The following is a 13,253-nucleotide window of genomic DNA, read 5'->3' as shown; positions in this document are numbered from 1 at the left end:
CCCCCAAAAGCCATCGCTCAAGCTGCACTGAATTCCAGCCTCCTCTGGGGAAGGGGAAGGGCAGTTTCTGAGCAGCACACAGCGGTGTTCGACAAGAGTTTGCAACGTAAAGGGGAAACAGACTGCCCTCCCCGACTTGGGCAGCAGGGAAAATACTGCGGGGGGGTTCTGATCTGCAAACCTTTGTGTGTACACAGAGGGTCGAACGGCGCCTCCAGGGTGCAACTGCCTTATCTTTACTTGGGGCAGCCCCACCACAAGTCCCGAATGCCAGTGCCCAAAGCTACCCTGTAGAACAGCTTCCTGTCTCGCTGTCTTGTCAGCATGTGCTGATGGGGAATGGCTGTAGCTTGGTGAGAAGAGCCTCTGCTTTGCATGCAGAAGGTCCCACGTTCAATTCCAGTAACGTTCCCAGGTACAGCTGGGAGAAATGTCCTGCCTGAAGCCCAGGAGAGAGACTGCTGCCAGACAGCACAGACAGTGAGCAAGGTGGGCCAGCAGTCTGACTAACTATAAGGGACCTTCCTATGTTCCCATCATGCAACTTTGTGCTCCGTCCATCTAGTCCAACCACCAGCAATGAGCAATCTCAAATGAAGCATCCATGACAGACGGCCATGCAACCTCTGCCTAAAAACCTCCAAGGAAGAAGAGTCCACCGCCTTCCGAGGGAGTCTGTTCCACTGTCAAAACAGATCTTACTGCCACAAAGTTCTACCTGATGGTTAGTTGGACTCTCCTTCCTTGTAACTTGGAGCCATTGGTACAAGTCCTGCCCTCCAGGGCAGCAGAAAACAAGCTGGCAGCCCTTAAGCTATTTGAAGACGGCTCTCATATCACTTTTCAGTCTTCTCTTCTCTGGGCTAACCTTCCCCAGTTCCCTCAACTGTTCTTCCTTAAGGCTTGGTTTCCAGTCCCCTGATCATCTTGGTTGCCCTCTTCTGTACCCATTCTAGCTTATCAATATCCTTCTTAAATTGTGGTGCCCAGAACTAGACACAGGACTCCAGGTGGCATCTGACCAAGACCAAATAAACCGGTACTAGGCTGATCGCTGAAGAATTGATGCTTTTGAATTCTGGTGCTGGAGGAGACTCTTGAGAGTCCCATGGACTGCAAGAAGATCAAACCTCTCCATTCTGAAGGAAATCAGCCCTGAGTGCTCACTGGAAGGACAGATCCTGAAGCTGAGGCTCCAAGACTCTGGTCACTTCATGAGAAGAGAAGACTCCCTAGAAAAGACCCTGATGTTGGGAAAGATGGAGGGCACAAGGAGAAGGGGACGACTGAGGACAAGATGGTGGGACAGTGTTCTCGAAGAGTTTGGATGTGGATTTGATATCCCGCTTTATCACTCCCCTTCAGGAGTCTCAAAGCGGCTAACATTCTCCTTTCCCTTCCTCCCCCACAACAAACACTCTGTGAGGTGAGTGAGGCTCAGAGACTTCAGAGAAGTGTGACTGGCCCAAGGTCACCCAGCAGCTGCATGGGGAGGAGCGGAGACGCAAACCCGGTTCCCCAGATTACGAGACTATTGCTCTTAACCACTACACCACACTGGCTCTCAGCACGAGCTACAAACACGGGTTTAACCAAACTGCGGGAGGCAGTGGAAGACAGGAGTGCCTGGCGTGCTCTGGTCCAGGGGGTGACGAAGAGTCAGACACGACTAAACAACAACAACATTACTTCCCTTGACCTGGATACTAGCCTAGAATAGCATTAGCTTTTTTGCTGATGCATCACATTGTTGACTCATGTTCAGCTTGTGTTCTACTAAGACCCCAAGATCCTTTTCATATGCACTGCTGTCAAGCCAGGTGTACTACAGTGGTGCCTCGCAAGACGAAAAGAATCCGTTCTGCGAGTCTCTTCGTCTAGCGATTTTTTCGTCTTGCGAAGCAAGCCCATTGATGGATTAGCGGATTAGCGCTATTAGCGGCTTTTAGTGGCTTATCGGATAAGCAGATAAGCGGCTTAGCGGCTTAGAAAAAGGGGGGGGGGAGGAAAAAAAACCCGTAGGAACTCGCAAGACATTTTCGTCTTGTGAAGCAAGCCCATAGGAAATTCGTTTTGCGAAGCACCTACAAAACGGAAAACTCTTTCATCTAGCGAGTTTTCCGTCTTGCGAGGCATTCATCTTGCAGGGCACCACTTTACTGGCAACTGAGAGAGAGCAGGCCCTGACCGAGAAACCTTGGCCCCACATGCTTGCAGGGGCAGATTCCACCTTTCCAGCAGGTGACTGGCCCCTGCTAGTTACACAGCCCTCTCAGTGGAGCTCTCAAACCTTTGCCTCCTGAATCGCAGCACCCCCCTTCCCCATCCCCCCTTTCATTTCTCCTCCAAAGCACAGTCCTGCCTTTCTTCCATTCGGTCTTTCATTGGCGAAGTTCTTTGGAGCAACCCCATTTGCACCCGCTGTGCCTATGGATTTGCCCAAGTGCCAACTTCTATAGTGTTGATCCTGCCTTGCAGTCTGGGCTTGTGCCTTTCCTGCTTGGCAGGGGGTTGGACTCGATGGCCCTTGTGGTCTCTTCCAACTCTATGATTCTATGATTCCAGAGCTGAGAAAGAGATTGGGCTGCACTTTCCAGGTGGAAAGCTGATGGCGCCATCTTAGTGGCTCACGCAGGGCATGAAGGCAGCAATCCTCTCCTCTTGTTGGGCTGTTAGCATCATTGTTAACCCCCTCACCTCTGAACGTGGGGAGTTCCAAAGAGCCCCTTATAGGTTTATCCTCAAACCCTCTTACCTAGCAGTGTCTGCATCGAAAGATGACACCAGGGGGTTGAGGTGCCGGTAGCGGTTGATGAAGGCATCCTTGTTGACCTCCCAAATCTCGCGGTACACATCCCAGGTCTTCAGGTACGCCTGGAGGTGTGTCGCGTTGGACTGCATGCCGGCGCTGATCTGCGACTGGATTTTCTTGATGTCCTCGTCGCGCTCTGGGGGAGGATAAAGAAGAAATTTGTGATGCTGTCATGACAGTGACACCAGCAAACTCCACGCCGAGGCCATCAGCTCCTGGCAGTCAAGCAACCAGTCCTCCTGGACTTATGCTTTCCAGGCATCTAATAATAATAATACCTTTATTCTCATTGTACAATCTGTGTACAATGAAATTAAATGAGCCTCCCTCCCCCCAAACACTCAATCTCTTATCGAATAACACACCACCTCGCAAGTCAGTTTCGCTATGTTATTTTCCGTTCAACCTCAGGCAGAATGGAGACAAGCAGGAGGGCCCACGCCATCAAAATTAGCCATGCAACAGGCCCCGGTAGCACCCACCCCAGGACTTCTTAAGGAACCCAAAGGCGACACTGCTGAACCTCTCACAAAATCTAACTAAAATTGGCCTCCAAACAAGAGGCTTTGAAAGTAGCCAAAGTAAGCTCCTTTTAATAAAAGAAGAAGAAGTAGTGATTCAGGATTTATTGGGCAAATTGGTAGAAAAGCATGATCAAATATATTTATTTATTTAAAATATTTACAAACTGCCTTTCTGAACTATATCCACACAAGGCAGCAAACCATACAGCTAAAAAAAAAGGACAATATGTTATGATATGATTCATATACTGAAAAGTTTTTTTAAAATGACTAAAGTAGCAATGCCTTAAAATAGGTTTGGGTTTTTTTTTAGTTTAAATAAAAATGGTGGGCAGAAGGAACAAGACAGCGGGAGGGAGGATGGGGTGGAGGGAATGTCCCCCCCCCCACTCTGAGAATACTGGAACCAACATGGATGGGCAGCAGGTTCAGGGCAGGCAAGAGGACGGGCCTCTTCCATGCTCCTGCCAACCTAGCAGTTCAAAAGATCAAGTAGATCAATAGGTACCGCTCCGGCGGGAAGGTAAACGGTGTTTCCGTGCGCTGCTCTGGTTCGCCAGAAGCGGCTTAGTCCTGCTGGTCACATGACCCGGAAGCTGTATGCCGGCTCCCTCGGCCAATAAAGTGAGATGAGCCCCGCAACCCCAGAGTCGTCCATGACTGGACCTAATGGTCAGGGGTCCCTTTACCTCCTTGTAACATAAGGGAGGAGCCTAATATGGATCAGGGCCCTGGTGGCAGCCGAGGGGGCAGTGTTAACCCTTTCCTTCTGCACCGTGCCCCCCTGTCTCCCAGCTGCCCCAGGAGGACAACTGGTAGGTCACCCTGTCCAGTGGCAAAGGGGGTGCTGAGACACCAGCTCTGTAACCTTTCCCGAATCATCCTCGCCTTCCATGATACAGTGCTCTGGTGTCTTCCAAGGAATCATAGAATGGACCCCAAGGACCACCGAGTCCAACCCCTTGCAATGCAGGAATCACAGCTCAAGAATCCCTGGCAGGTGGACATCCAACCTCTGCTTAAAAACCTCCAATATAAGAAGGAGTCAATTCCACTGTTGAACAGCTCCTAACGTCAGAAAGTTCTTCCTAACATTTAATCGCAGTGTCATTTCTTGTGATTTGAATCCGTTGAATCAGAGAAGTTTAGAGAATCTTAGGAGTTGGAAGGGACCCAAGGGCCATCTAGTCCAACCCCCTGCAATTGTTCGGGTCCTACTCTCCAGAGCAGAAGAAAACGAGCTTTTTCCATGTGACAGCCCTTCTGGTATCTGGCTATCATCATCATCCTCTTCCTCCTGGAGAAGAGTGACTAGTGGGGTGCCACAGGGTTCTGTCTTGGGCCCGGTCTTATTCAACATCTTTATCAACGACTTGGATGATGGACTCAAGGGCACCCTGATCAAATTTGCAGATGACACCAAACTGGGAGGGGTGGCTAACACCCCAGAGGACAGGATCACACTTCAAAATGACCTTGACAGATTAGAGAACTGGGCCAAAACAAACAAGATGAATTTTAACAGGGAGAAATGTAAAGTATTGCACTTGGGCAAAAAAAATGAGAGGCACAAATACAAGATGGGTGACACCTGGCTTGAGAGCAGTACATGTGAAAAGGATCTAGGAGTCTTGGTTGACCACAAACTTGACATGAGCCAAAAGTGTGACGCGGCAGCTAAAAAAGCCAATGCAATTCTGGGCTGCATCAATAGGAGTATAGCATCTAGATCAAGGGAAGTAATAGTGCCACTGTATTCTGCTCTGGTCAGACCTCACCTGGAGTACTGTGTCCAGTTCTGGGCACCAAAGTTCAAGAAGGACACTGACAAACTGGAACGTGTCCAGAGGAGGGCAACCCAAATGGTCAAAGGCCTGGAAACGATGCCTTATGAGGAACGGCTAAGGGAGCTGGGCATGTTTAGCCTGGAGAAGAGGAGGTTAAGGGGTGATATGATAGCCATGTTCAAATATATAAAAGGAAGTCACATAGAGGAGGGAGAAAGGTTGTTTTCTGCTGCTCCAGAGAAGCGGACACGGAGCAATGGATCCAAACTACAGGAAAGAAGATTCCACCTAAACCTTAGGAAGAACTTCCTGACAGTAAGAGCTGCTCGACAGTGGGATTTGCTGCCCAGGAGTGTGGTGGAGTCTCCTTCTTTGGAGGTCTTGTAAGCAGAGGCTTGACAACCAGATGTCAGGAGTGCTCTGATGGGGTTTCCTGCTTGGCAGGGGGTTGGACTCCATGGCCATTGGGGTCTCTTCCAACTCTATGATTCTATGATTCTATGATCATCATCTCCCCTCCAAGCTTCACAAACCACCAGGAAAACAAGCCCTACAGGCTTTCTTTTACAGCACCCTTTGCAGAGCTGGTGCCCTCTGTTGCTGGGGAGCTGATGGCAGTTGCGATACAAGACATCCAGGGGGCACCAGCTTGGCAAAGGCTGTTTTAGCAGAAGCTGGGAACAATTATCAGGTGCGAGCCAAAGGCACCTTCTTTCCCTGACCCCTTTTCCGGCATACGGGGGAAGGCGCCCGGCTCAGCCTGAACCTCCCCGCACAGGTCTTCTATTACTCAAGCGTCACCTAACTACCCAGACTTCCCGCAGAGCTTCCAGGAGATGCAAAACCAGCACCATGAATCACACACGGCGACACAAACAAGCCTAATGTGCGAGCATCTGCGAGGAAGGAGGGGGGGGAAGGTAAGGGAAAGCAGCAGCGGCAGAATAACACCCAAGTCTTCCTGGGACTCAGCCCAGAAAAGAGGCTGAAGGAAGCGGCGCGGAAGGAGGGGGAGAAGAGGAGAAGGAGACAAAAGCCAGGAGGAGGTGAGCCAAAAGCTTGTGTGCGCAGTCGGTTCATACGTGGCTGGAGTTCAGAGTGCACTTCTCGCCCTCGCTCTCTCCTTGACTGCAACCCCTTGCAAATTCCACAGCTCTCCTTGGCTTGCCAGCTGTGCTACGCAAGGACTGCTAAAGACCATGTAATGACTCCAGAGCTAACAGGGAGGCCAGCTTGGCTCAGCCCCCTTCCCAGCTCAAAACTAACCAACTCCGCAGCTACTAAAAACCCATCCCGTCGCCCCACAAATCACTGCTTTGTTTAATAATGCTCTGGGCGTCTCCTAACCCCTTATACTGCCCTTCCGTTTAATGCCATTTGCACACCATTCCTCCCTCCCCAATAGGGCTTCTGATGCCCCCCCCCCCAATTTTAGGCAGAGACCAAGAGGCAAGAGAATTGGTGGAGAGGGTGTGGTGGAGATCTTGTGGAAGGCCAGACTGTATTTTGGGGGGACAATGAACGAATTCCTATGCCCCACAAATCACCCAGAGATGCATTTTAAATAAAAGCGCACATTCTACTCATGTAAAAACACGCTGAATCCCGGACCGTCTGCGGGCCGAATATAGAAGGCAATTGGGCCAGATCTAGCCCATGGGCCTTAGTTTGCCTACCCATGGCCTAGGTCCTAGGAGACTGGGGTTCGAATCCCAGGAACTGTCACCCATCAGCTCTCGGGCCCGGCATCTACCATGTTTATGCAAATGTTCTCTATACAGTACAGAGGTTAAGAAGCATGTCATTTCCTGATGATTATGACTGAATGCTGCCCTCAAAGAGGCTCACCCGGTGCTTCCTCCGATGTCATTTCAGCACCAGTCACAGACAAAACAGTTGGCTTCATCCGAAAGGTGTTTCTGCTTGTGTGTATGAATGTCTCCAAGTGTGATGGGGGAGTTAAAGCCACTTGGAGACAACCAATACCCAAGGCGAGACTGAACCAATGGGGGTTTTTCCCCTGAAAGGCTTTCTCCCAGGCTTTTAGATAGTTTTCGCCCTGCTCATCAGCTTATTCAGGTCTCCTACAATTCTCCTGCCTTTAGCATGCCTTTATCGGCTTTTATTGGGCAGTCTCCAACTAAGGCATCTCATCAGTGCAAGGATTTACATTTATGCAACCCTCCTCTCCAAAATCCCCACCCCCCGAGGAATCGCAGAACCCCTAGAACAGATTTAGGGGCATGAAGGAGGGGCAAGTTCCATTGAACAAGCGTAAATCCTTGTGCCGACTAAACACGTTACTTGGCATCACACTGGATATAACCCGTTGTTTTTATTCTGTTTTTTAAACCATCTCAGCAACCCGGCTGAAGGGTGGGGTTAAGAAATCCCGAAATAAAGTATGAAATAAGTAACTGAATAAGACTTTGGAACTGACTGTCATTCCTGGCTGGGCTCGGAAGTGCCCAGTCCTGGTGGGCTTTGTTTGATGCACGCTTTGAACGTGAGAGGAGGTGGCCCAGTGCCCTCGGATCTGGCATGGGAGAGGGACAGAAGCCACAAGCCTACCCACTCTGGAAGAATGGCAGATGAAGGTGATGGACTATATGGAATTGGCGGAAATGACTGGCAGGATTCGAGACCAGGGAGAAGAGTCAGTGGAGGAAGATTGGAAGAAATTTAAAGACTATTTACAGAGATATTGTAAAATTAAGGAATTTTAGAATAATGTTGGATTGGAATTAAGTGGTTTCTAGCTGTGATGGGTTAAAAGAATATGAAAAAAATGGGTTTATATAAGTAAAAATCTAAGATTGTAATAATTTAAGAATAAGATCTGGGTAACAAAAAGAGGGAAAGAAATTGTTGAATTAATAATTTGATTTGGAATACAAAAAAGGGTGGTATGAGGAGGTCCGAGAAACAAGTAAATGAAAAATAAGGAGATGGAAAGATTGATTGTTTTTAACAATTTTTGTTAGATATTTTTTTTCTGTTGTTTTTTTTCTGTAATGTAAAATTCTCAATAGAAATTATTATTTAAAAAAAAAAGCCACAAAGAAGGCCCGTCTGTGAAGAACAGACAGTTTGAGCTGCCTGGACAACGCCTTCAAGCCAAAGCAGCCTCCTTACCCACGAGGAGGTAGATGGGATCCCGGGGAAACTTGCGCCTGACGAGGATCTCTGGGAGGTGGCGGAAGACGGAGATGCTGGTGATCAGGTGGGTGCTGATGTCATTAACCATGCTGGCCAGCTGGGCGAGCGTTGGGGAAAACTCCACCTGCAGAAGCCAAAAGGAAAACGGGTCAGCAGGAAGGGGGAAGAAGCCCAAAGCAAACTCCCTAGAGAAGAAGTGCTGATTACCGGAGATTGAAGAATGGAGAATGAAGTTAATTGGCTAGGCAGAACTAGAGAAACTAACAGGAAGGATTCGAAACCGGCAGGACCATAAATTCACGGAAGACTGGAGTAAATTTACGGACTACTTGAAAAGTATTTGTGAAGATCCGACGACGTGTGTAGGTTTGCAAGACGTTTTGTGAGGAGTATTATTGGAAGTATTGCAAAAATGGAGAAGGGGAAGGATGATTTGTTAAGAGATGTAATGGCAATATAAAGTTAAGAAATGCATAAGAAGTGGTTAAAACGGTGGATCATCAGAGGTGCTGATGGAAGTCTAAAAAGATTGTATAAGTGAAAATTTTTGTGGTACATTTTATAATTTATAATTTATATAAATTTATAATTTATAAATTTATATATATTGATTTTAACACATAAATTATATAATTTATATTTATTTATAAATTTATAAATTTCATATATATTGATTTTAACATATAAATTATAAAATGTACCACAAAACTTTTCACTTATACAATCTTTATATATATAATAAAAATATATAATATTTATAAATATAAAAATATATTTATATATAAAAATAAAAAGAGAAGAAGCGCTGAGCATCACTCTCCACCCCAGAGCCCCAGGCTAGGGTCGGGACCTGAGCAGAAAGAAAATCTCCCAGTAATATTTTTTAAAAAATCAGCAAGTGCTTATTTCACCGCAATCATCATGTGCAATTCCAAAATGTGACGCAGCGGCATCCACACACATTCTTCCCACCCTGCAATTATTTTCCGACATGACACTGGGGTCCTGCATTTCAAAATTAAAATACTGTACATGAATGGCGAGGTGTGGGGCTTCGGAAGAGCTTCCCTGAAGAGCTCAGGGGCAGGCCGGGGTGGGAGGCGGCAAGAGCCTCACCTGAGGGGTCTGGCCTGGATAGTTGTCCTGCAGAATCACCTTCACCCTGAAGAGGGGATTGGGGCTGCTCTTGCCGTCGCCATTGATGGCTTTGGAGAGCTCCATCAGGGACCACTTGACATTGAGGCGCAGGGCATCTTCCATCATCCTATCCATCTTCGTGGTGTAGTTGTACCAGTGCTGGTGGACCTGGGGGGCAGGAGAAGGGGGAAGAGGGACAAGTGGGGGAATGTTCACCCTTTCTAGCATCAAGCAGGTCGGTTGTGCCCCTGAATCCCTCTGGAAGCAACTTTGCCCAGGAATGCCAAGGACAAGCGGAGCTTGTTAATGAGGGAACAGCTGGCCCCATGCCCAGGCAGCCCCGCCTTCCTCCATATGCACGCTCAGCACTTCAGCGAAATGTCACGGCCTCTGCTGGGACTGTCCTTCCACCACAAAGCTCACAAGAAAGCTAAGGGAAGCAACAGCACCACCTGCTGGCAGATACAGGAATCAAACATGCAATGTGCTTCACTTCCCTTTGGCGTCATTCAGCTCTTTCCAAAGCACTCCAAACGAGGCTGCGCAAAACAGTAAGACTGGCTCCCCCCCCGGCCTCCTCACCTCTGGCCCATCGTTCTTAAAGACTTCGTACGTCTGCCGCATGATGTCAATGCACTCTTCGTGGATGGCAACCAGTCTCTTCTGCACCAAGTCCCGGTGGTCTTCCTGGTCCTCCGCAAACTCCAGGTCGTTGTAGACCCTTTTGCCAGTGATGCGCACCAGAAAAGCCTCGCTTATCTGCTGGGCCTTGCGGGCGATGGCCAAGGTGGAGGCCTTGTATTCATTCACAATGTTCTGCACCTGTGTGGGAAAGCCAAAGGGAAGGGGGGAGGAAGAGACTTAAGTAGGTTCAGGAGGGGAAAGCCGGGCAGACTTAGCGCTGGAAGAGGCACCAAACCCATATGCCGAGTGCGGAGACCAGCCTCCTTGCTGCATTAGGAGAGGCCTGGGGAAATCCTGCTTAAAGACCTCCCGGGTAGAGCAGCCCTGGAGCCACAAGGAAAAGAGCAGAAGGGAAATGGGCAACCACACCTCGCAGCACTCCCAGGTAGGCGCTTCCGCAGGGAGGGGGAAAAATTAAAACATTTGAAGGCTTTTTTTCTCACAAGAATAGTGCCTGTACGTTTGGCCTCATATCACCTAGGTTCTACAGATGCTAAACGTGCAATTAAAATAATAGTAATAATAATATTAACAGTAGGAAGATGGAAAGGTGGGTATCTGGGGGCTGTGGCTCATCTGGGGAGAAAGGACTTGTCCCCCTTTGTCATCATCCCCTGCCTGCAGATGATGATGATGATTAATTGAATTTATATACCACCCTATACCCAGGGGTTTCAGGGCAGTTCACAGAATAAAATCAATATCTAAAACCACAAAATACATAATAAAAATTAAAAAAAACAACCCAATAGCCCCAGATGTCCACTTTGATAACACCACAGGAAGCCACAGTCACTGGAGGTGGAGGAAAGGAGGGGTGGCAACCAGAGGATAACTGTGGGGGTGCGAAAAGACTTCAGACAAGGGGGCACAGCAACAAGAGGGGCTGGCCAAGTCGGGGGGGGGAGGGGCTTTGGCTCCTTTTTAGAAGTTCTCTTTGCAGCAGAGAGGAAGCCCAGAGAACTGCCTCCCAATCAGGAGCTTGTCCAAACTTCACTTGTGCCCTGCCTAGAAAGCATGGGTCTTAACCCCTTGCTCCGCTCCTTTCCAAAGGAAACCTCGTTCTTTAGCCATAGATCGGAACAAATGGCAATCTGGGGGAAACTCGAATTGCCATTTGCTCCAACTGAGCGGCGAAGAGCAATTTTCCCCGGAGGAAAGGTGTAGCTAAGCCCCCATTGGAAAAGTAAGTGCTTGCATGGCACAGTAAGTGGTGTGGAGAGCAGACAAGTCCTAAGGCAGAACAGATCTTTTGGAGAAAGGAAAGCCTGCCCAGGACATACCTAGAATTGCCCACCCCCCTTGCCCCTCAGAGGTCTGCGAAGGGAAGACCTCCCACGGCCTGCAAGGTCCCCAGCACCCCAGGGCAGAAAGCAGCCTGACCAGGGCTGTCTTAAGCATATCCAGTGCCGTGGTGCAAATATCTCGCTCCCCCACCCCCGTTTCCCAGAGTTGTCAGCCTTTTTTAAGGGAGGGGGGACTCTGGTCCGGCTAGTTTACATCGCATGGTCTGATGCGCGCTCAGTGCTGCACGTAAGTAAGAGGCGCCCGGATCGCAGCCCAGACGGCCTCCCGTGAAGCCTCCCTCTAAGTGCCCGGCGCCCCTTACCTGCCCCCGTCTGGGAAAGGGCCAGCAAGCAGATCAGATGACTCACCAGCTGTCCCATCCTCACTCGGTGCCAGGATTGCACAGGGAGCTTCCCTGCTCTGCTGGCAAACTCCGCAGGGAGGCGCGCAAGCAGCGACGCAGCCAGAGGGGGTGGGAGAGACACACCTGCCTCACCCTGTGCCCTCCCTGATTGCACCCGCCAGGCGCCCAGGCAGCACCATCAGGAGGGGCCGCAAAGGGGCTTCCCTGAGCCGGACGCAGCACGCTCCGATGGGAGGTTGAGAGGAGAGGAACGGGCTGCCCCAGAGCGGCTAAGGGAGCACACCTGGACACTCAGCCTGCGGCGCCCTCCAAAATCTGGCACAAAATCTGTCTGTGGGTAAGACGCCCCTGAGCCTCACCTTGCTGGCGTGCAGCCGGCATTCCGATATAAAGACGGTGCTTGCTCCTTTGAGGGACCAGAGCAGCTTCTTCAGGCCAGGCTGGATCTTCCTGTCCAGGTAGCGGATGCGTTCCCGGAAGAGGCCCCTCTCCTCCGCAGACAGCATGCTGATGATCCTGAGCACCAGGGGCGGCAGGGGGAGATGGATGAGACCCAGTCACAGAAGCAGCCCTTCCTTCCCCACCAAACCGGCCAAAAAGGTTGCAAAGACCGAAGTCTTGCAGCCAAAATACACGGCCCTAGCCCCTGGCGGCCGAAAAGTATTTCTGCGATCTACCTGAACGCTCTTCGTTAGTGCATAATTGTCTTTGCATCTGGGGTTGGTTTTATGTGGTTCTGGACTATGCTGTTTGTGTTACTGCAACCCACCCTGGGACCTTCTGAGGGTGAATGGCAGGTAATCAATCATTCGCATCATGGTGGATCCTTCCCGGTGCACCTGATTTGCCCTAAATCATTGTGATTGCAGGTCTCTGAGGCGCGACTGGCGCAAATCTCTATGGACATATATTCATGTTCCCTTAGGAATGCTGTCAGCAAGAATATTATTGGCCCAAAAATGGAAGCAAGAAGAACTACCAACATTAGAAGAATGGAGGGTGAAATTGATGGACTATGCAGAATTAGACAAGCTAACAAGAAGGATCCGAGACCGGCGAGACCAGAGGTTTACCGAAGCCTGGACTAAATTTACTGAGTATCTGAAAAGGATTTGTGATGATCAGATTACGTTTGTAGGACTACAAGAAGTTTTGTGAGGAGTAATTTAAGAAATATTGTAAAAATGGAAAGGGAGAAATGATTTGCAAGGAAAGGTAAAGGCAATATTAAGTTAAGAATTGCAGGAGAAATAATCAAGACGGGAGGCTATCAGAGATGCTGAAGGAAGTCCAAACAAGGACATATGTATAATAATTTGTGTGGTCTGTCTTTAAAATTTTAGTATGCTAAAAATTAATTAAAAATATTTTATATATGTATAAAAAAAAATGCTGTCAGAGAACCCGGCTGCTGGATCAGACCAATGGACCACCTGGTCCAGCTCCCCATTTCCCACTATAGCCAACCCATAAGCAGGAGAATGAAGACAGCAGACCTT

The 13,253-nt window shown here is 49.1% G+C and overlaps 1 protein-coding gene across 1 annotated transcript in view; it reads right to left on the bottom strand.

The window, feature by feature from the left end:
- The window catches only part of DNAH2 (dynein axonemal heavy chain 2), a 136,916-nt gene that overhangs the window by 77,983 nt on the left and 45,680 nt on the right, over positions 1-13,253 (bottom strand). The window contains exons 16-20 of the mRNA XM_081886657.1: positions 12,114-12,270; positions 10,002-10,241; positions 9,399-9,587; positions 8,259-8,406; positions 2,756-2,948 (exon numbers count right to left, since the gene is read on the bottom strand). Coding sequence (XP_081742783.1) covers positions 2,756-2,948; positions 8,259-8,406; positions 9,399-9,587; positions 10,002-10,241; positions 12,114-12,270 — 927 coding nt within the window. The remainder of the gene's footprint in view (positions 1-2,755; positions 2,949-8,258; positions 8,407-9,398; positions 9,588-10,001; positions 10,242-12,113; positions 12,271-13,253) is intronic.

Source organism: Podarcis melisellensis (genome assembly GCF_964234715.1).
Source record: "Podarcis melisellensis genome assembly, chromosome: 13".
NCBI lineage: Eukaryota > Metazoa > Chordata > Lepidosauria > Squamata > Lacertidae > Podarcis > Podarcis melisellensis.
Note: the sequence above shows the minus strand (reverse complement) of the source record. Positions and strands in the feature narration are given on the sequence as shown.